Below are 23238 nucleotides of genomic sequence, written 5' to 3'. Positions count from 1 at the left end.
AGGTCACCCTTCAGCAGAATCGATGTATCATCCGCGTATTGGAGCACTGCCCCAGGGGCCTGAGTGTCCACCGGGTGAGCAATTTCTGGAGCTGCACACTTAACTAACCTCTGAAGAGTCTCTTGAACAATCAGGAACAAGTAGGGTGACAGTGGGTCTCCTTGACGCAACCCTCTTTTGCATGTGATCCAGGAGCCAGGGCAGCGGTTCACTAGGACTGCACTCTTGGAAGTGGACAGGATCGTTGATATCCAGTTCACCCAGGTGTTGCTGAAACCTCTGTCCAGCAGGATCTGTTGCAGCCCATCCCAATTAACTGTATTGAACGCCTTGGCGAAGTCTAGTTTCAGCACTAGTGTCAGAATTTTCCCCTTGTGACAAACCTGCACCAGTTTGGCCGCATAAACAAAACCCTCCGAGATGGAGCATCCTAGGATGAAGCCGGTCTGATTAAGATCGATGAGCGCATCAATTTCTCGCTGCAGCCTCTTGGTCAGAACCTTTGCAAGGATTTTGATTGAGCAATTCTGTAGACGGATAGGTCTGAAACCATCAATAGAGAAGTTTCCAGGCTTTTTCTGCAGGAGAACAAGGAAGGACCTATTAACTCTCTCAGGGTCAATCTCTCCATTGCAGAAGGATGTCATAGATTGCATCACTTGAACTTTGACCGTCTGCCATGTAGCCCTGTAGAAACCAGGGCCAAACCCATCTGGTCCCGGGGCACTGTTGCGGTTCATGGAAAGCATAGCCTCCTTTGATTCTTGTTCAGTGAAGGGGTCTGTAAGTGAGGCAGCAGGTTGAGGGCACCCCTCAAAGAGACTGCGTACATCAAACACTAGAGAAACGACTTTTGATCCACTTCGAAATTTGGCTTTAGTCCCGGTATTTTTCACGTCCAGGACTAGAGAAACCTTTAGTCCCGGTTGGTATCTCTAACCGGGACTAAAGGTCCCTGTCCAATGGCTACTGTGGCATGCTTTTGCTGCAGGGGACCTTTAGTCCCGGTTGAAGCTATCAACCGAGACTAAAGGGTAACTTTTACTCTCGTTGGTCCCTCCAACCGGGAGTAAAAGTCTACTCCCGGCTAGAGGCTCCGTCCGGGACTAGAAAGGGACCTTTAGTCTCGGTTGCTGTCTCCAACCGGGACTAAAGGTCTCCTCCTATATACCCCTTCTTCCTCTCAGAGCCCGAGCCACTTCGAGCTTAGTGTTCTTGCTTCATCGCCGGCCTCTCTTCTTCCTCATCGCCGGTAATCATAAGATTTCTTCGATTCCTCCATCGATTCTTCGGTTCTAAAGGTTATCAACTTTATACTCTCATGTTTCATCAGTATCATATCTTATTTTGTGGCCTAGATATATGTGGTTTTTTATGATGGATTTTTTTTTATTTGTAAGCCATTTAATCTCAAAATCACTTTAAAGTTTGCATATTTGGATGAAGGAAGGTTAAAGTAGTTATTCAAAACTAGTATTCAGCTTTCATTTCTAGCATGCATAGCACACTTCATGGTTTAGAGATATAGATAATTTTAGAGTTTTTTTAATTTTATTTGTTTATAAAATGATAAATTTATATTATATTAAAAATGAGTATAGAGAGTAGATGGCAACTGCTTCTGGGTCATCGGCCTCTCATCGGGTTCCAAAGCGACTAAGGTCGGACCTCCCTCTCATTACATGCGGCAAGTGTGAGGAGAAGATTGTGATGGAGTACCGGGTGAGGAAGGAGTGTCCCAACAAGGGCCGTATCTTCTATAAGTGTTTGGATCGCAATGTGAGTTATTTTATCGCATTTGATGATTATGGTTAATTTATACTTATTTTCATGATGATTGTGATTAAAGTTCTAATTTTTTGTTTTAATTTCAGTGGGATGGCACTGGATGTTCAGGCTGGTACTGGGAGGAAGAATATGTTGAACACGTGCAAAACTCTCTTGCATAGGCGGCTACGACGGCTGATGAGGCAGTGATCCTACGGAAGAAGCCCATAGATGTTGAACAAACGCATGATCTGTCTGTTTTAGTTGGGATTGGTCGCGAAATCCTTATGCTGCTGAAGTGCATTTTAGCTTTAGTTTTTTTAGTGGTAGTTGGGATTGTCTACATTGTAGCGAGACTTTCATAAATTAATACTGAAAGGATCAAGATGCCCAAGAGGGGGTGAATTGGGCTAATTCTAAATTCTCTTGCAATAATCAAATCCTACGGATAGCCCAATTAACCCCTTGTGCCTAGAAAAGTGTTTCTATCAAATCAACGCACAACGGACTTGCAACCTATGTTCCAAACTTACTCTAGCAAGCAATTCTATGGATGTAAAAACAAGTATTGAATTGCTCGAAGTAAATGCTCAAAGTAAATAGAGAGAGAAAGGAACGCGGCGATGTTTTGCCGAGGTATTGGAGAGTCGCCACTCCCCACTATTCCTCGTTGGAGCACCCGCGCAAGGGTGTAGCTCCCCCTTGATCCGCGCAAGGATCAAGTGCTCTCTACGGGTTGATTCTTCGACACTCCGTCGCGGCGAATCACCCAAAGCCACTCATAACTTGAGTTGGGTCACCCACAAGCTCCGCAGGGTGATCACCAAGCTCCCAATCACCACCAAGCCGTCTAGGTGATGGCGATCACCAAGAGTAACAAGCACGAACTCTCACTTGACCACGTGAAACCTAATGAGAAGATGGATGCACACTTTGCTACTCTTGATTTACTAATGAGGCTACTCTCTTGGATTCTCAAATCTCAATCACCTCACTAGGACCTTGCTCTTCTTGGCACTCACAAACGTGTTTCTCAGCTGTTGGAATGAGCAAAAGTGACTCCACACACGAGTGGAGCTTCTATTTATAAGACAGCCTGAAAAACGAACCGTTATGAGCTTCTGCGGGGTGACCGGACGCTCCGATCATATTGACCGGACGCTCCGGTCAGTTCAACCCGTGATCCAGTGGAAATGTGTTGACCGGACGCTGACAGGGTCCGGTCAGCACTGACCGGACGCGTCTGGTCGCATGAAACCCTCACTGGATGCTTACTGGACTCGACCGGATGCTGAACCATCAGGGTCCGGTCAGTACTGACCGGACGCGTCCGGTCATAGATTCCCTTCTTTGGAACCTTACTGGAGTCGACCGGACGCTGCCTTTCAGCGTCCGGTCACTTAATCGATCCAGCGTCCGATCACACCGAACGCTGTCTGCTTGATCAAATGAACTGACCGGACCTTGCGGCCAGCGTCCGGTCGCACTGGGGCCAGCGTCCAGTCAGCATTTGACCCTCCATTCACTTCCAACTCTTGATCATATGTGAATGAAGTTAGCTCCAAAGGATCTTAGGCATTCATAGGAGCTACCTAGAGCTAGTTTTAACAAGTGTGCACCACACCTAACTCACTAGACTTAACTAGGTCAAGCTACCCGTCCATACCCCCCTTAATAGTACGGCCAAAGGAAAAACAAAGTCCTAAACTACTCTAAGTGTCACTCCAACTCCTATCGACACTTAGAACTAGTCATCCTTAACCTTGTCGTCTATCCTTTGAAAACCGAAATGATTTCCATCATAGGGGCATGACCATCACGATTGCCCAATCGATCACCATTACTATGACCTAACTCAATTGCCTCTGTAAAACACACGTTAGTCATAGTAATCTTGTATTGACATTAATCACCGAAATCCAACTAGGGGCCTAGATGCTTTCAATCTCCCCCTTTTTGGTGATTGATGACAATACCACCTCGAGTATGTGAAAGAGTGAGGTTTTTGACGGGCTTAGTTCATATAAGCTTTTGTCAATAAGAACAAAAGTGTTAGTCAAGCTTATATGACCCAAGCCAACACAATGTACTCAAAGGATATGAATTAAGCATGAGTACAAATAACAATGCTCATTTACTTCGAAGTATAAACGCAGAAGCAAAAGCAAATGAGCTTGACACAAGTGATATGACATTTAAATAATGCAAAGTAGAAAGCACACATGTCATATATCACAATCACGTAGATAACACTATCACATATATATAATAGTATGCATGAAAGTAAACACACGAATGCTTAAGAAATAGTGTATCACACAAATAAAACTCCAAATGTATATAATAAGCTAATACTAGAAAACTAGCTCCCCCTAAAACTCGCTCCCCCTGAGTCTACATACTCGAACCCTCTCCCCCTTTGGCGTCAAACACCAAAACCTAAGGATCGGTCGGCGGGGCTGCAACGGATGAGCCGGGCGCTGAAGTACGTGGAGCAAGATGGAACTGGGCACCATCATCATCTGACCTTGAGCTCTGAACTGACTGACCCTCTAAAGCAGGAAGTGTCACTGAAGCGGTCTGGGTCTGAGCTGGGGCTGGTGCTGCCTGTGAAGCTGCTAGTATGTCTATCGTAGGATCTGAAGAGGCGATAGATGAGGGGAGCCTCTGAGTAGTCATGATAGCTGGAGCTGCTGTAGAGGGACCGACGGTATGCATGTGTGGCGGAGTAGGCATGCCGGTCAACTCGCTGAAGGATGCTCCAAGACTCCTAGAGACTGATGTGTCAGGCATGAATAGCGAAGATGACTGCTCTGGTGTGAAGCCCGTCTGAAAAGGCGTGAACTGTAGGGCTACCACTGGTGAGGACAACCACTGGGACACCTGAACTATAGGTGAGGCAAATGGAGCTGGAGGCTGTCCCTGACTCTGAAGCCCGCTGGGCTGTACTGCTGGAGTCGTCGAAGTGGTGGCAGGCGGAGCAAGCTGGGGCAAAGACAGTGGCTGTGGGGCCCCAAGTGCTGTCACTACATGTTGCATGAATCCCATGAGCTGCTGCTGCATAAGTAACTGCTGGTGCTGAAGGAGCTGCTGCTGCCGCTGGAACTCGTCCTGACGAGCCTGAAACTATGCGAAGTTGGCAGCTGTCTCCTGTGCATGTCGTGCCTGCTCCCGCTACATCCGCTCAAGAATAGCAACCAATGCGGGGTCCGTCTACGGTGCAGGTGGTGCTGAGCTGGAACTGCCGGCCTCTGCATCATGTCTACGTGGAGGCATCTGAGGTATCGGCTGATAGTCATCATCCGAGCTATCACTGGACTCGGTCATCCCCTGCTAGGCCTTGAGCTGCTCCTCCTCTATGGTGGCTATGCCTCTAATGATCTCGTCCTGCTGAGCTGCTGACTCTGGAATATCTGGACGATGACTGGGCTGAGCTGGTGCCTGTGGAGTGCTGTGCCTGATCCTCTGGGCCATGTTGTATGCGGGAAACTCTGTGGTGGCAGCCCTGTACTCTGCAACCAACTCAGGGGTCCTGACGTGCACACACTGTAGCATCAAGAATGTGACCCAATGTGCATAAGGAAGTTGTCGGCGACCCTTGAAGCCCTTAGCAATAGTATCCTCCATCTCTGATAGAAGGAGGTCCCAAATGTCGAATATGGTCTGCTGCATCAGGGCATTAAGGAGCCAGAGTTGTAAGCGAGTCAGACCCTCTCTGTATCCTAACCTGGGAAGCAGTGTCCTCCTGATGATGGCCTCTAGCACTCTTGCTGTAGGAGTCAAGTCACTGGGGTTCCTGCTCGACCCCTCACCAAACGGCTCCTTGAAGCAATGTCGCACCAAATCTGTAGGGGGCACCAACCCTCCATGAGGACGCCTGGGAGGCTCCTGCTGTCCATAACATACCTCATGCAATTTTACAGGCTGCTCCTGTAATCTCAGTATCTCCCGGGCCCTAAAGCTCATCACCCGGTAATCTTTGCCGTTGAATGCAAAGTGAATGAAGTTGTGATGCGGATCAACATAGAGTAAAGCATAAAACTGCCGGACCCAAGATGGTACATATACTCCTGTCCGGCCAATCAGATCTGCTAGCCCCGGCAAATATGACAAGTAGGGGCGGATGTGCTCTCCAGCGGCTGCCACAATAGACTCTAAACTGTAGACCCTCTGAGATCTGAACACAGCCCCACTGTTGATATAGGCATTGTAGAAGTCCTCCTAGAGCGGTGTATAGAACCCCTCAGCTGCTCTCTCATCCCTCCTTGGAGGGAACCACACATCGAACTCAACAAAACGCGGCTGGCGAACCTGTCTGGCTATGGCGGCCCTCAAGTCGAGGTGAACCACTGGAGGCAGACCCTGTGGTCTGGGCGATGGGCGTGAACCCCTACGTTGTGTAGCTGGCCTCGGTGGAACTGTAGCACTGGTACGACCCGAGCGGCATAGCTGGGGTGCCGGCTCAGTCTCCTCGGTCTGCTGACCCTCCTAAGTCTCCTAGGCTGGCTGAGGCTCTGCTGGTGGGGGCTGCTACTGTGCCTCCTGCTGGGACTCCCCTTGAGGTCGAGCCTCCTCAATAGCCAGTCGACGTCCTGCCATCATGACAGTCCCAGGTGGACCACCATGATGACGCTCAGCCTCCTCAAGTGCTGCCCTCTATACTGGTGTGAGCTGTGGATCTGCTATGACAACACCACTGCGAGCGCCTCCTCTCTCAGCACGCTCTGCGGCCTCTGCAACAACCACTGCTCTCGCTGTCTCTGCGTCGAGATACTTGCGCTTCTTGGATGTCACCTACTTTGTTGACTTGCCTTTCAATCCTACAGGCTAGCGAGGCGGGGGCCTCCGATCATCATCACCTGGGCCACCACCAACGTTCTTGGTGCGAGCCATCTGAACTGACAAGAGGATGAACTGCCGCTGATGAAGATCAACTGTTAAACTGACACTCCCGAGGCTTGGCCTCGATCCTTACTCACGAGCTTGGCTCTGAGTTGACTGTCAACTACCACAAAACCTCAACGACACCGACTAGCTGACGAATCAGCGATCCGAGAAAAGGAAAGAAGTCACACGGGGAACCCTCGGAACCGGCTGGGGCTAGGGTTTTCGAAGCTCAAACGAGGAGGTAGGGTTAGGGCTAGTATGGCGCTTGCTTGAGCAGCAGGAAGACTAGAGGCGCTGGATCCACGGGCTTGACGTCGACGTGGCTGACTTGCGAGAGGCGTGCGGCGAGGCTCGGCAGCGGGCTGCGGTGGCGCGGAGGCGAGCGAGGCAGGGAAGGCGTTGTGGTGTGCGAGACAGGCGCAGGATGCTCGGCTGCGGGCTCGGCTGCAGCGGCGCGGCGAGCTAGACGGCGGCGTTGGCGAGCTGCGGCGGCGTGGGAGTCGGGCACGGGACAGGGGCGGTGCGGCGAGCTTGGGCGCAGGAGCGGCGGAGGTGGCGGCAATGACGATTAGGGTTAGGCCTAAAAACGCGAAGGCCACGGTTATATGAGGGTCCCAAACGCAACAGAGAAGGAAACAGAAGAGGAGTCCCGATGTCGCACGAAATCCACTGACCGGACGCTCCGGTGGTAGCGACCGGACGCTACCACCCAGCGTCCGGTCGATTCCAGAGAGGTCTGATTCCTCTGGAATTATGACCGGACGCGTCCGGTGGTCCATGACCGGACGTAGGCAGGGTTCGGTCAGTACAGCTTGTTCTTCCTTCGATCGACCGGACGCTGGATCCCCTCCTGACCGGACGCACAAACACAGCGTCCGGTCACTCCTTTAGCAGCAGTTCACCTCCTGTGAACTGACCGGACGCTGGACAGCAGCGTCCGGTGCAGCGTTCGGTGCACCTTTTCCAGCAAATCTTCAAAGTTCCTTCGCGTTGCCTGTTCCCAATCAAGTCCCAACTTGAATAAGATCCAAATAAACACCAATTGGGACTGATGTGAGTGACCTCTCTCAAACCCTCATATTTTTCAAAATATTTTGCCTTAGGCTATAATTCTTTTTAAGAAAATAGGCAACAAGAGGGCAAATGGAACAAAACGACAAAACAACATTCATGCATATGCAATACTTGTAAGTAAATCTAGTTGCTTGTCAAGTTTGATCTAAGGTTAAGCTTCTTCACACGCTTTTCGGTGGTTATCTTAACCATGTTAGACAGGCCCTATATGCATTGCCCCAAATTAAACATGTTGTATATAACAATGAATGCAAGGGACAACACAAGCTCAATTTTTAGTGAAGTTACTAAAATCAAGCACATTGAGCTCATTCCGCAATCTACAAAATATAGCCTCATCTAGCGGTTTAGTGAAGATATCCGCTAATTGATCTTCGGTTCTTACACCTTCTAGTGATATATCATTTTTAGCAACATGATCTCTTAGAAAGTGATGGCGGATATCTATATGCTTGGTGCGAGAGTGTTGAACTAGATTATTTACAAGTTTTACCGCACTTTCATTGTCGCACAAAAGAGGTACCTTTTCTAGAACTACTCCATAGTCTAGCAAAGTTTGTTTCATGTATAAAATTTGTGCACAACAAGCACCTGCGGCAATGTATTCTGCTTCGGCGGTGGACAAAGCCACACTATTTTGTTTCTTGGAGGACCAAGACATAAGTGATCTACCAAGCAAATGGCACCCTCCGGATGTGCTCTTTCTATCAACTTAGCATCCGACGTAATCCGAATCGGAATATCCAATTAATTCAAATAAAGCTCCTTTGGGATACCAAAGGCCAATGCTTGGTGTGTGCTTAAGATACATAATGATTCTTTTTACGGCAATTAAATGTGTTTCCTTAGGACTAGCTTGAAATCTAGCACACATACACACACTAAACATGATGTCGGGCCTAGATGCGGTTAAATATAACAAGCTACCAATCATAGAACGGTAGAGAGTTTGATCAACCGGGTTACCTCCCTCATCTAGGTCGAGATGTCCATTTGTAGGCATTGGTGTCTTGATTGGCTTACATTCATCCATCTTGAATCTCTTGAGAAGATCTTTTGTGTATTTCTCTTGAGAGATGAAGATGCCTTCTTTCATTTGCTTGACTTGAAAACCAAGAAAGAATGTAAGCTCACCAATCATTGACATCTCGAACTCCTTCGACATTAATTCACCAAATTCTTTGCATGAGTCTTCATTTGATGATCCAAAGATGATATCATCAACATATACTTGACAAATGAAGATATGGCCATCAAGCTTCTTGATGAATAGTGTGGTGTTGACCTTCCCAATGGTGAAGCCCTTCTCAATATGGAAGTCCCGAAGGCGCTCATACCAAGCTCTTGGGGCTTGCTTAAGCCCATATAGTGCCTTGGACAACCTATAAACATGATTAGGATATCTAGGGTCTTCAAACCCGAGAGGTTGATCAACATAGACTAGTTCATTAATAAAGTCATTTAAAAAAGCACTTTTCACATCCATTTGATATAGTTTCATTTCATGATGTGATGCATATGCAAGAAGGATACGGATGGCTTCTAATCTTGCAACCGGTGCAAAGGTCTCTCCAAAATCCAAACCTTCAACTTGAGAGAACCCATTTGCAACTAGTCTTGCCTTGTTCCTCACAACAACACCTTGATCATCTTGCTTGTTGCGGAACACCCACTTTGTTCCAATGACTCTTGCACCTTTTGGTCGCTCTTCAAGAGTCCAAACTTCATTGCGAGTGAAGTTGTTCAACTCTTCATGCATGGCATTGATCCAATCCGGATCTTTAAGAGCTTCTTCTACCTTAGTAGGCTCATAGCAAGAGACAAAAGAGTGATGAGCAATAAATGAAGTAAGTTTTTGAGATCAAGTCATTACACCCTTTGATGGACTCCCTATGATGAGATCTTGTGGATGATCTTGTAGGAGAGGTGTATTTCTTCTATTGACCACTTGAGGAGGAGGTTGTGGAGCATCAACATCTTGTGCTTGTACCACCATTTGCTCATGGGAGATATGAGTATCTTCATTTTCTACTCTCCCATCTTTTTCACCATCTTGAGGTACATTTGATGAAGAAGGTTGGTTAATGACTTGTACATCATCTTCATCATCTTTTGGTTTGATGTCTCCCACCGGAATATTCTTCATAGCCTCCCTCAATGGTTCATCACCTACATCATCAAGATTCTCATGTGCTCCTTGGGAGCCGTTAGATTCATCAAATTCCACATCATATGTTTCTTCAACCAAGCCAGTGGCATGATTAAATACTCTATATGCTTTAGACTTCAATGAGTAACCAACAAGAAAACCTATATCACAACGTCTTTGGAACTTCCCTAGGTGTTGCCGCTTTTTGTAGATGTAGCATTTGCAACCAAACACCCTAAAGAATGAGACGTCCGGCTTCTTCCCATTGAGCAACTCATAAGGTGTCTTGCCAAGGAACTTTTGAAGGAATAGGCGGTTGGATGCATAACATGCGGTGTTGATTGCTTCCACCCATAGAGCTTCGGGGGTGTTGTACTCATCTAGCATTGTCCTTGCAAGAGTGATCAAAGTCCGATTCTTCCTCTCAACTACACCATTTTGTTGAGGAGTATAAGTTGCGGAGACTTCATGTTTGATTCCAACTTCATCACAATAGGCTTCTATGTTTGTGTTGTCAAACTCTTTGCCATTGTCACTTCTTATCTTCTTGAGCCTCACTTCAAATTCATTTTGAGCTCTCTTGGCAAACTTCTTGAAGCAAGATGCAACTTCGGATTTGTCATGAAGGAAGAACACCCATGTATACCTTGAATAGTTATCCACAATCACAAGACAATAGAGATTCCCTCCCAAACTCTTGTATATTATTGGTCCAAATAAATCTATGTGTAGGAGTTCTAGCACTCTTGAGGTTGACATGAAAGCTTTGGTTGGATGAGTGTTTGCAACTTGCTTACCGGCTTGACATGCACTACAAAGCTTGTCCTTCTCAAACTTCACATCCTTCAACCCTCTCACCAAATCATTCTTCATAAGCTTCTTGAGTGAGCTCATCCCAACATGAGCAAGTCTTCTATGCCATAGCCACCCAAGTGTTGTTTTGGTGAATAGGCAAGTCTTCAAGTTTTCATCTTCAGAGGTGAAATCAACTAGATATAAGTTGTTGTATCTAAATCCATTGAATATCACTTGATTGTCATCTACCTTGGATACAACAACCTCCTTCTCGGTGAACAAGCATTGAAAGCCAAGATCACACAATTGCCCAACGGATAGCAAGTTGAAGCTCAATGAAGCAACATAGAGCACATTAGAGATGGAATGATCATTTGATATTGCCACTTTGCCCAATCCTTTAACCTTGCCCTTTGAATTATCTACAAATGTTATTTCCTCTTGTCCATCTACCTCTTCATCTAGTGAGGTGAACATACAAGGATCACCGGTCATATGTTGAGTGCAACCACTATCAATAACCCAATGACTTCCACCGGTCTTGTAGTTCACCTACACACATGAGATTCAAATTTTAGGAATCCAAACTTGTTGAGGGCCCTTCACCTTCTCAACAAGTGACTTAGCCACCCAAATCTTCTTAGGCCTACTCTTGTTGTGGGTCCTAAGAACATGACTTTCATCTTTCCACTAGAATCTTTTCTAAGCATGTAGTGAGCATTGAAAGCAAAGGGTCTAACATGCTTGGGCAAGGGTTGTGGCGGTGGAGTTTGACACTCATGAGCAAAATGGCCTTCTTGTCCACACTCAAAGCATCTCTTTGGCTTTGGCTTTGGCTTTGGCTTTGATTGTTGTTGTTGAACTTGAGCCTTCTTCTTCTCTACACTTGACACATATCCAATGCCACTCCTATCCATCTTCATGACAGTGTTCATGAGTAGCTCACTTTGTAGATGCTTGCCTCTAGCAAACTTGCTCAACCCAATCTTGAGATGTTCTTTCTCCATCTTGAGCTTCTTGTTCTCTTCCTTGAGAACCTCATTGTTCTTCTCTTCCTTGAGCTTCTTGTTCTCTTCTTTGAGCTTCTTATTCTCAAGGATCAACTCTTTGTCATGATCAAGAGTTTCTAGCACAATGATGTTGTTGCTCTTCATCTCTTCAAGATCTTTCATGAGCTTCTCATTATCACTCTTGAGCTTGACATACTCATTATAGTCATTGCACTCAACCACTTGCTTGCCTTTGCTACTAGATCCATGCTCAATGCTCTCATCAATTAAATCATCACATGAGGTAGCTATATCAATCTTAACAACATGGTTAGTAGCATCATGTGGCTCATTTGGTAAGAATTCTTGAGCAATAACAAGAGTATCATAATTGATCTTTAGAGTTGTATATTCATCTTTTAGCTTGTTGTGACTAGTGATAAGCTCATTGTGCACCCACTCAAGTTTATCATGTTTATCTTTAAGCTCTTTCTTAGAAGATTTGAGATCCTTGAGTTTGGATGATATAGAATCATTTGTTTCTTTGAGCTCATCATTAGCCTTTTCCAATGTATCACACTTAGCTAAGAGTGAATCATTTTTAGCATCAAGTTTTTCATTTGTAGCTCTACTCTTTCTAATGATCTTAGTGTATTTTCTTAATATTTTGACAAGATCATCATATGTAGGTGAATCATCATCGCTATCGCTATCATCATCACTAGCTTGCTCATCATCACTACTATCATCACTCTTAGTTACCTTGCGTTCACCCTTGGCCATAAGGCATAGGCGTGTAGAGGATGATGGCGATGGTGGCGGTGAGGATGCAAGATCAATAGCAATGGCGGCCACCTTCTCATTGTCACTATCATCATCGGATGATCCACTTGATGAATCAATGTCCGTGAGCCAATCACCGACAATGTAGGCCTTGCCACTCTTCTTCTTCTTGTAGAAGTCCCTCTTTTTGCCATCTCTCTTCTTGTATGGCTTGTTCCTTTTCTTCTCATCTTCATCTTCATTGCTTGAATCATCTTTCTTGCCCTTGTTCTTGAACTTGTCTTTCTTGGGCTTTGTGCATTGATGAGCTAGATGGCCAAGTTCACCACAATTGTAGCAATCCATCTTGGAGATTGGCTTTCTTCTTGAGCTAGTGAAGAACTTCTTCTTCTTGCCATCAAACTTGATGCCACTCTTGTTTAGCCTTTTTAGCATCTTGGTGGTCTTCTTCACCATGAGAGCAAGGCTTTCTTCATCATCTTTATCACTTGAGCTCTCATACTCAAGTCTTGCTTTGCCCTTATCTTGGCTAGCTTTGAATGCTAAGTCCTTCTCTTTCTTCTTTGTAGAGGATGAGCCATCTTGTGGCGTGATGTGCATGTACATCTCATGAGCATTGATCTTTCCCAAGATTTGTGTCGGTGTAGCAGCGGAAAGATCACCTTGATGTAGCACGGTCACAATGTACCCATATTTGTCAATGGGGAGGACACTCAAGATTTTTCTCATAACGTCGGATGGTGACATTTGAGTAAGTCCAAGCCCATTGACTTCCTCTACAAGAACATTTAAATGAGAATACATCTCATTAGCACTTTCTTTGGGAAGCATCTCAAAAGAATTTAACTTTTTAATCACAAGATGATAGCGTTCCTCACGCTCACTCTTGGTTTCCTCATGGAGCGCACAAACGTCCAACCATAGTGCATGGGCGTCTTTGTGGTTCCTTACATGGTTAAACACATCTTTGCAAAGGCCTCTAAAAATGGTGTTTCGAGCCTTTGCATTCCATTTTTCATAGTTAACCTCATCGCCTTATAGGTTAGTAGCATCCTGAGGTTTTGGGAAGCCTTGAGAGGCGGCTCTAAGAATACTAACGTCTAGAGCTTCTAAGTACGCCTCCATGTGGATTTTCCAATATGGAAAATCATCTCCCTCAAAGATAGGAGGTGGTCTATCCCCGTGAGACATCTTGCTCTAAGCGATTAAGCTTAAAAACGTGAGCACAAGGCTCTGATACCAATTGAAAGGATCAAGATACCCAAGAGGGGGGGTGAATTGGGCTAATTCTAAATTCTCTTGCAATAACCAAATCCTACGGATAGCCCAATTAACCCCTTGTGCCTAGAAAAGTGTTTCTATCAAACCAACGCACAACAGACTTGTAACCTATGTTCCAAACTTACTCTAGTAAGCAATTCTATGGATGTAAAAACAAGTATTGAATTGCTCGAAGTAAATACTCAAAGTAAATGCTCAAAGTAAATAGAGAGAGAAAGGAACGCGGCGATGTTTTGCCGAGGTATCGGAGAGTCGCCACTCCCCACTAGTCCTCGTTGGAGCACCCGCGCAAGGGTGTAGCTCCCCCTTGATCCGCGCAAGGATCAAGTGCTCTCTACGGGTTGATTCTTCGATACTCCGTCGCGGCGAATCACCCAAAGCCGCTCACAACTTGAGTTGGGTCACCCACAAGCTCCGCCGGGTGATCACCAAGCTCCCAATCACCACCAAGCCATCTAGGTGATGGCGATCACCAAGAGTAACAAGCACGAACTCTCACTTGACCACGCGAAGCCTAATGAGAAGATGGATGCACACTTTGCTACTCTTGATTTACTAATGAGGCTACTCTCTTGGATTCTCAAATCTCAATCACCTCACTAGGACCTTGCTCTTCTTGGCACTCACAAACGTGTTTCTCAGCTGTTGGAATGAGCAAAAGTGACTCCACACACGAGTGGAGCTTCTATTTATAAGACAGCCTAAAAAACGAACCGTTATGAGCTTCTGCGGGGTCATCGGACGCTCCGGTCATATTGACCGGACGCTCCGGTCAGTTCAACCCATGATCCAGTGGAAATTTGTTGACCGGACGCTAGCAGGGTCTGGTCAGCACTGACCGGACACGTCCGGTCGCATGAAACCCTCACTGGATGCTTACTGGACTTGACCGGATGCTGAACCCTCAGGGTCCGGTCAGTACTGACCGGACACGTCCGGTCATAGATTCCCTTCTCTAGAACCTTACTAGAGTCGACCGAACGCTGCCTTTCAGCATCCGGTCACTTAACCGATCCAGCGTCCGGTCACACCGAACGCTGTCTGCTTAATCAAATGAACTGACCGGACCCTGCGGCTAGCGTCCAGTCGCACCGGGGCCAGCGTCCGGTCAGCATTTGACCCTCTATTCACTTCCAACTCTCGATCATATGTGAATGAAGTTAGCTCCAAAGGATCTTAGGCATTCATAGGAGCTACCTAGAGCTAGTTTTAACAAGTGTGCACCACACCTAACTCACTAGACTTAACTAGGTCAAGCTACCCATCCATACCCCCCTTAATAGTACGGCCAAAGGAAAAACAAAGTCCTAAACTACTCTAATTGTCACTCTAACTCCTATCGACACTTAGAACTAGTCATCCTTAACCTTGTCGTCTATTCTTTGAAAACCAAAACGATTTCCATCGTAGGGGCATGACCATCACGATTGCCCAATCGATCACCATTACTATGACCTAACTCAATTGCCTCTGCAAAACACACGTTAGTCATAGTAATCTTGTATTGACATTAATCACCGAAATCCAACTAGGGGCCTAGATGCTTTCAAATACCTTGTGTGGTGGCGTGCATGTCGTATAATTAACTAATTATGTTCTACGTTTTAATATGGCATGTATGTCATGTAATGCAGATGAGCCGGAATTGGATGTACAATGCTGATCGCCACTACCAAGAGTTCATTGAGGGCGTGCATTCTTTCTTACGTGTGGCCGAGGCAAACAAACGTGATGGTTTCATGTGCTGCCCATGTTCCATATGTAAGAATTTGAAGGAATATGCTAGCTCAAGGAGTCTTCATTCACACTTATTGAAGTTGGGTTTCATGCCAAACTATATTTGTTGGACGAAGCATGGAGAAACCGGGGTTGTAATGGAAGAAGATGAAGAAGAACAATGGGACGATGATGACATTATTGTTGAATATAGTGCCTTCAATGATACTGCAATGGGGGAAGCTGAAGAAGAGGTAGGGGCAGAAGATGAGCCCACTGATGATCTTGGTCAGGCCATTCGTGATGCACAAAGAGAATATGAAAGTGAAAAGGAGAAGATCAAGTTCGAGCGCATGCTAGAGGATTACAAGAAATTGCTATACCCAACTTGTGATGCGAGGCAGAAAAAGTTAGGTACCACACTGGAATTGCTGCAATGGAAGGCAAAGAATGGTGTATTTGACAAGGGATTTGGGGAGTTACTGAAAATCCAAAAGAAGATGCTTCCAAAGGATAACGAATTGCCCGCCACTACGTACGAAGCAAAACAGGTAGTCTGCCCTTTGGGATTAGAAATCCAGAAGATACATGCATGTCCTAATGACTACATCCTCTATCGTGGCGAGGAGTACGAGAAGTTAGATGCATGCCCGGTATATCATGCATCGCGGTATAAGATCAGGTGAGATGACCCTGGTGATGTTGAGGGCGAACGTCCCACGAAGAAAATCCCTACCAAGATTATGTGGTATGTTCCTATAATACCACGCTTGAAACGTCTATTCAGAAATAAAGACCATGCAAAGTTGTTGCGATGGCACAAAGAAGACCGTAAGGTAGACAATATGTTGAGACACCCTGCTGATGGGTCCTAGTGGAGGGCAATCGATAGAGAATTCCTAGAGTTTTCAAATGACACAAGAAACTTAAGGTTTGCTTTAAGTACGGATGGTATGAATCCTTTCGGGGAGAAGAGCAGTAGTCATAGCACTTGGCCTGTTACTCTATGTATTTACAACATTCCTCCCTGGTTATGCATGAAGCGTAAGTTTATTATGATGACAGTGCTCATCTAAGGCCCAAGGCAACCTGGCAACGACATCAATGTGTACCTGAGGCCACTAGTTGAAGAACTTCTACTTTTGTGGAACAGACCAGGTGTACATGTGTAGGATGAGCACAAATAGGAGCACTTTGACCTGTGAGCATTGTTGTTTGTAACACCATGCATGCTTTCAATTAACACCATGCATGCTTTCAATTCACCGGATCTTTTTTCTCGTAAAAGTGGGTTCTGAGGCAAGAACAGGGGACCAACTACTGCGGATACTATGTTTGCGAGTTCATCATGGCGTACTCAAAAAGAACTCCTAAAGAGATCCTCAAAGTACGTTATATAAATATATTCATATATTCACAATTTCTTTTATTGCTCATATATATAAGTAATCACGTGACCAACACACACACACACACACATATATATTAATACTTTTCCTTTAACTTTTATTGAAGACTCTATGGTTGAAGGAAAAAGTCATACGACGTGACCAACTGAAAGCAATTCAAGAGACCATAGCAGGATTTCTTAATGACCATGTCTTAAACCCCGCCGACGAGTTCTACAATGACATGAACGAAACATGGAAGCCAAACCAGATGGAGTGAATTTGTTATCCTAATGATATGATAGAATATACAATGCAAGCTTTATTTGTAATATATATATATACATATTATATGTACATAAAATAACGTACAATATATGTATATGCATGTAATATATACCACTACGTAGATAACGATTTTTAGCAACGGTTCAATTTTTTGTAGGGGCGGCTGGTGATGGAGCTACCCCTACAGTGGCATGCTCGAGTGCCCAGACACCAGCCGCCCCTACAAATGGAACAGCAAGGGCGGCTGGTGTTACGAGCCGCCCCAACAAATGGGGTCTGATTTGTAGGGGCGGCTCAATCACCAGCCGCCCCTGGAAATGGTATTTGTAGGGGCGGCTGGTGATTGAGCCGCCCCTACAAATGGCCCCGTATTTATAGCTCCGATTTGTAGGGGCAGCTCAATCACCAGCCGCCCCTACAAATGCCCCCCATATAAAACAGATACAACACCTTCTTCCTCCTCGGGTCACTTACTCCAACCCGTAAAAGAAAGGTGGGGAGGTCTTGGGCACCTCCCAAAAATTGCTCTACTAAGGGGGGAGGTTTTGGTCTCAAATCCTTTGGTGGAGAGGTTGTAGAAAGTAAGAAAATGCTATTCCACACTTTTTTTGAAGTTTTAATGGTTGGTTAGTGAGTAATTAGAGTTTTGTTTTTCTCTCTCTTCTATGGTGCTTGAGCTATTTATGAGCAAATTAGACCCAACTTTTAAATGTACTAGGGTAAATTAGGGAGGGGAACAAGATCATACCCTTATTTGGTCCATGTTTCTTGATTTTAGTGAACAATTAGTTAGTTTTATGGATGTTTCATGTGCATGTGATCTAGATCTAGGGGTTTGTTTTTTTTATTAATTTCATTTTTGTAAATTTATGTTTGATGAAATTGGACTAGGATTTGTATGAAAGATATTGGGTAAAGTATAATTATTGCTAATTGTTGTCTTTGAAATTGTTTATTGTAATCAATAAATATGTATTTTAACTATTTATGGATAAATGGGCCATTAATTAATTTTCCTCTACCATGGTGTGTTTGTATGCTTCATGTAATTATATTAGATTTACATTCATATATATATGAAGTATATACAATTATTCTCAAATAATTATTACTTTGATTCATTTTTATATATATCTGAATAAGTAGTCCTTTAATGTTTGTTTTGTTGTTGTTGTAAAAGATGGAGTACATGAACTCTTGGATGTATGGTTCGTTAAGGTTCAAGGCAGGTTTCCGTGAAGAGGTGGATAAATTTATTGAAGCCGCAACGAAGCATGCAACGACATTGAAAGAGAATAAGGATACAATTATTTGCCCCTGTAAAGATTGCAAGAACCGTATGGCATGGACAGATGTGACTATCATCAGATCACATTTGATTATGCGAGGATTTGTTGAGGACTACACGGTGTGGATTCATCATGGTGAAACGGTTATTGTTAACGACGAGGATGAGGAGGAATACGACGACGAAACCATAGAATCCCTGTCCCAATATTCAGTAGAGCTTGACGCACAAATGGATTTCGAGTTTGGTAATGAACAAGGTGGTGATGCTGGTGGTTGGGATGGTAACGACGAAGGTGGTGCCAATAATGATGGTGGAGCACGTGTCAGAGATGAAGATGATTTAGAGGACATGATTCGAACCCTTGGACCAGAGATTTTACTAAATAGCCCGAAAGGTCTAGAAAATTTGGAAAGAGTGACAAAAGCATCGAAGGAGACTGTGTATGGTGTTGAAAAGGGATGTCCGACACATTAGACATTGCTACGTTGTGTGCTTGAGCTGCTCATCCTGAAGGCTAAGTAGGGCTGATCAGACTATAGTTTCAATGATCTATTGCATCTCCTATCATGGGTGCTACCACAACCAAACTCAGTTCCCGCCAACACATACCAAGCGAAGAAGGTCATAAGTCCATTGACTATGGGGGTTGAAAAAATACATGCATGCCCCAACCACTGTATACTTTTTTGTGGCAAAACGTTCAAGTCACTAGATAAATGTCCCCGGTGTGGGGCTAGCCGGTACAAGAACAATGACCTTTACGGTGGGGACGAACCCTCCATGGGGAAAAAGAGGAATAAGAAGGGTACAAAAAAGGTGGTACAAGAATCTCAGCCCCTAGAGGACACTCCATTAGGCAACAATGCAAAGCAGAGAAGAATTCCTGCCCTGGTAATGTGGTACCTACCAGTGACCGACCGCTTGAGAAGTATGGTCCTAAACCCTAAAGAAGCCGCACTCATGACATGGTGGGATGATGAGCGCAAGGTGGATGATGATAAGATTGCACACCTGGCTGATTGTAGTCAGTGGCAAAGGTTTGATGAGAAGCACAAAGAATTCAGTGATGACCCAAGGAATGTACGGTTTGGCTTGAGCATCGATAGAATGAATCCCTTCAATGAGAGGATGAGCAACCACAGCACATGGCCAGTGATCTTGACCATGTACAACATCCCAACATGGTTGTGTCAGAAGAGAAAGTACCTTCTCCTCACTATTCTTATTTCTGGCCCTAAACAACCAGGCATTGAAATAGACATGTTCCTCGAGCCCTTGATGCAAGAAATGGAGAGGCTATGGAGGCATGGGGAGCAGATGTACGATGCGTTCCGAAAGGAGGACTTCATATGTAGAGCAATAATATTTGTTACTACCAATGATTACCCCGCGCTGTTTGCTTTGTCTGGACAGATCAAAGGGAAGACGGGATGCTTGGTTTGCTTGGATGGTACTACATGGGTGTACCTGGATGCATCCAAGAAGATAGTTTACCTAAGGAACCGACGCTTCTTAAAGACAAGTCACAAGTACCACAGCAAATTGTTCTTTAGATTTTATGACAACGCCCCAGAGATTGAACCCCCTCCGGAGAGACGTCATAACGGAGAACATGTGTACAGAATGGTGAAAAACATACGCGTCGTCTATGGAAAGAAGAATCCGGATGGGACAAATAGAGATAGAAGCACACCTCTTGTCGAAGGCGTACCTTTTAAGAAACAATCGATCTTCTTTCAGTATCTGCCTTATTGGCCAGACTTGGAGGTCCCCCATGCCATTGATGCTATGCACGTGCAGAAGAATGCCTTTGAGAGTCTCATTGCTACCTTGATGGACACAGGCAAGTCAAAGGATGGTCTGAAAGCACGGAAAGACATGGTGCAGCTAAATGTGATGCCACAGCTTCACCCGGTACCTGAGGCTAATGGAAAATACACTCTGCCCATGGCATGCTTCAACCTAACACCAGACGAGAAGAGAGCTATATGCACTTTCCTAAGGGGGATCAAAGTCCCGACTGGGTTTTCAGCAAATATGAAGAAGCTAGTGTCGATGAAGGACTTGTCAATAACACACTGCAAGGCTCATGATTGCCATGTGATGCTGACAGTGTTTCTACCTATTGCAATCAGGGCTATAAAGCCAGAGTTCTTGAAAATGGCCATCACCCGCATGTGCTACTTCTTTTCGAAGATCTCACAGAAGACGATTGACAAGGAAGAGCTGAGTGACCTACATGAATTTGTGGTGGAGACACAAAACCAACTGGAGTTGTGTTTACCTCCTACTTTTTTTGATATAATGCCACATCTCATGATTCACATGGTTCATCAGATAGGCACTTGGCCCTTGCTACTTGCATGAAATGTAGTCCTTTGAGCGGTTCATGTCGGTTTTAAGTCGATACGTGCATAATCGAGCATACCCAGAGGGCTCCATGATAGAGGGTTACAATACTGAAGAAGTCATCGAGTGCTGTCAAGAGTACCTAAAAGTACAGAAAGGGATTGGTAAACCCGATTCTCATCACAAGGGTAGGCTGGCTGGGAAGGGCACCAGTGGTAGAAAAGTGTTCATCGACCATGATTACAAAGAGGTGAGTCGGGCGCATTACAATGTCTTGCAGAGTACACAACTGATGCAACCGTATATTGATGAACACTTGACTATCATTATGGCGGAGAGAAATGGCCGTTCGGATGATTGGGTCATGAAACAGCACAAGCAACGACTAACTACATGGTTGAAGGACCAAAACATACCGCCTGGAGAAACCATAGACTCTATTACCATCAGTAGGTTGGCGGAGGGTCCATCGAGACAAGTGACATCTTGGAATGCTTATGACATCAATGGGTATACATACTATACCCACGCAAAGGATAGTAAATATGTGAACCAAAATAGCGGCGTTCGAATAGAGGCTCTCTATGGATTAGGGCGAAAGATCCAATACTTTGGCATCATTGAAGAGATATGAGAACTTGACTATGGAAGGGATATAACGGTGGCCCTATTTCGATGCCGCTGGATCAAACAACACCAACTGAACAAGATCGGATTGAGAGTCCTGGACCTCGAGAATCTAGGCTACCAAGATGACCCTTGGGTGCTCGTTTCACGTGTCACACAAGTTTTTGATATGTCTGACCCACAAAGTAACCTCCCCCCGAAGAAAAAGACAAAGCACGTGGTTGCCTCCGGGAAACAACACATTATTGGAGTTGGTGGCGTGGACGATGTTGAAGCTTACAATAACTACGATGAGATGCCACTATTCACAGACTTTCCTAAGAAGATCAGTGTTGTCGAAAAGAACCTCCCCAAAGACATAATGCCATGGGAACGAAAAGGTGTCAAGGGGAAAGTCGTTACAGCGGGCTAGCTAGTTGTTGAACGTGGAGTGTTTGTGTAAGTGTGTGTTTGTAAGACTTCATTTATGCATGCGTGCGAGACTATATATTTATGTACGTGTGTAAGACTACATATTTTTGTATGTGTGTGAGACTACATTTTATGCATGTGTGTGAGACTACCCTTTGCAACATCCAGATGACTCTATTTGAACATCCACTCTATTTTCATTTATTACAACATTTTCATTTTATTTCATTTAATGTCATAGAATTGTAGTCGAAGTTTTAAAATTCAAATTTTTAATTTTTGTTTTCTATATTGTTTTGACTACAATTGTTTATATATATATATATTTATTCATATAGAATAATACAAAATATTATATTTGTGCATATACACAATTTTTTATATTACTTTGTGTTTTTATGATATAAAAAATATAGAATTTATAATTTAAAAAATAGAAACTATTTGTAGGGGCGGTTGGATCAGGAACCGCCCCTACAAATGCATTTCTAGGGGCGGCTGGATCAGGAACCGCCCCTAGAAATAGGAGGGAGTATTAATAGGACGGCGCACGGGAGTGATGTCGTCTGGGCGCTGTCTTCTTCCACCGACGACGCCGTCAGGCTGCCCGCGCGCCTAGGGTTTCCACCGCCGCCCCCACCGCCGGTCCCGCGCCCGCGCCCGCCCACACCCGGCCCCCGGCGTCTTGCACCCGGCCCCCGGCGCCCGCCCCGGCGCGCCTAGGGTTTCCACCGCCAGCCACGCCGCCGGTCCCGCGCCCGCACCCGGCCCCAGGCGCCCGCCCCCCGCGTCCCGCACCCGGCCCCCGGCACCCGCCCCTACGCGCCTAGGGTTTCCGCCGCCGGCCACGCCGCCGGTCCCGCGCCCGTACCCGGCCCCTGGCGCCCGTCCCCCGGCATCCCGCACCCGGCCCCCGGCGCCCGCCCCTGCGCTCCTAGGGTTTCCACTGCCGGCCACGCCGCCGGTCCCGCACCCGGCCCCTGGCGCCCGGCCCCCGGCGTCCTGCCCCTGCACGCCGACGACGCACGCTCCCGACGCCCCACGCCCGCCCCCCCTGCCCCCGCGCACCGACAACACATGTATGTTCCTCCTCTCCCTTTCTCTGTTGTCCGTCCCCATCTTGAACAGAGGCTAAAGAATCCTCGCAATTCTATTTGCTCTTCTTAATTATATTGCTTATGCAATTCTATGCCTTCGCCTTCAGACTTATCGTAAGATTAGTATGCTTGTGTTTGCTTCAATTAGCATGAGATTTGTCATAAGTCCAGAACTGAAGGGAATGAAATTGAACATGATATAAGCAGTTTCAAAAATTAGTATGCTTGTGTTTGCAGGATTAGAAATTAAGAGTTTGCATGATTGTGTTGGGTGAGCACGAGCGGCTCGTGACGTCTTCGCTTGCGTCATGATAATAGGGATATTCTTTCTAGAGGAGGAACCACG

General features: G+C 45.6%; 1 protein-coding gene across 1 annotated transcript; it reads right to left on the bottom strand.

The window, feature by feature from the left end:
- Positions 1 to 7116: 7116 nt before the first annotated feature.
- On the bottom strand, positions 7117 to 22914 carry LOC136480874 (glycine-rich cell wall structural protein 1-like). Its single transcript, XM_066478307.1, has 2 exons — positions 22487 to 22914; positions 7117 to 7234 (listed from the first exon to the last, which is right to left on the bottom strand). The coding sequence occupies exons 1-2, from the start codon at positions 22912 to 22914 to the stop codon at positions 7117 to 7119; spliced, it is 546 nt and encodes a 181-aa protein (XP_066334404.1).
- Positions 22915 to 23238: the final 324 nt, after the last annotated feature.

This window comes from Miscanthus floridulus, chromosome 9, assembly GCF_019320115.1.
Source record: "Miscanthus floridulus cultivar M001 chromosome 9, ASM1932011v1, whole genome shotgun sequence".
Taxonomy (NCBI): domain Eukaryota; kingdom Viridiplantae; phylum Streptophyta; class Magnoliopsida; order Poales; family Poaceae; genus Miscanthus; species Miscanthus floridulus.
The sequence above is the reverse complement of the archived record's forward strand: the minus strand, read 5'-3'. Positions and strand labels throughout refer to the sequence as shown.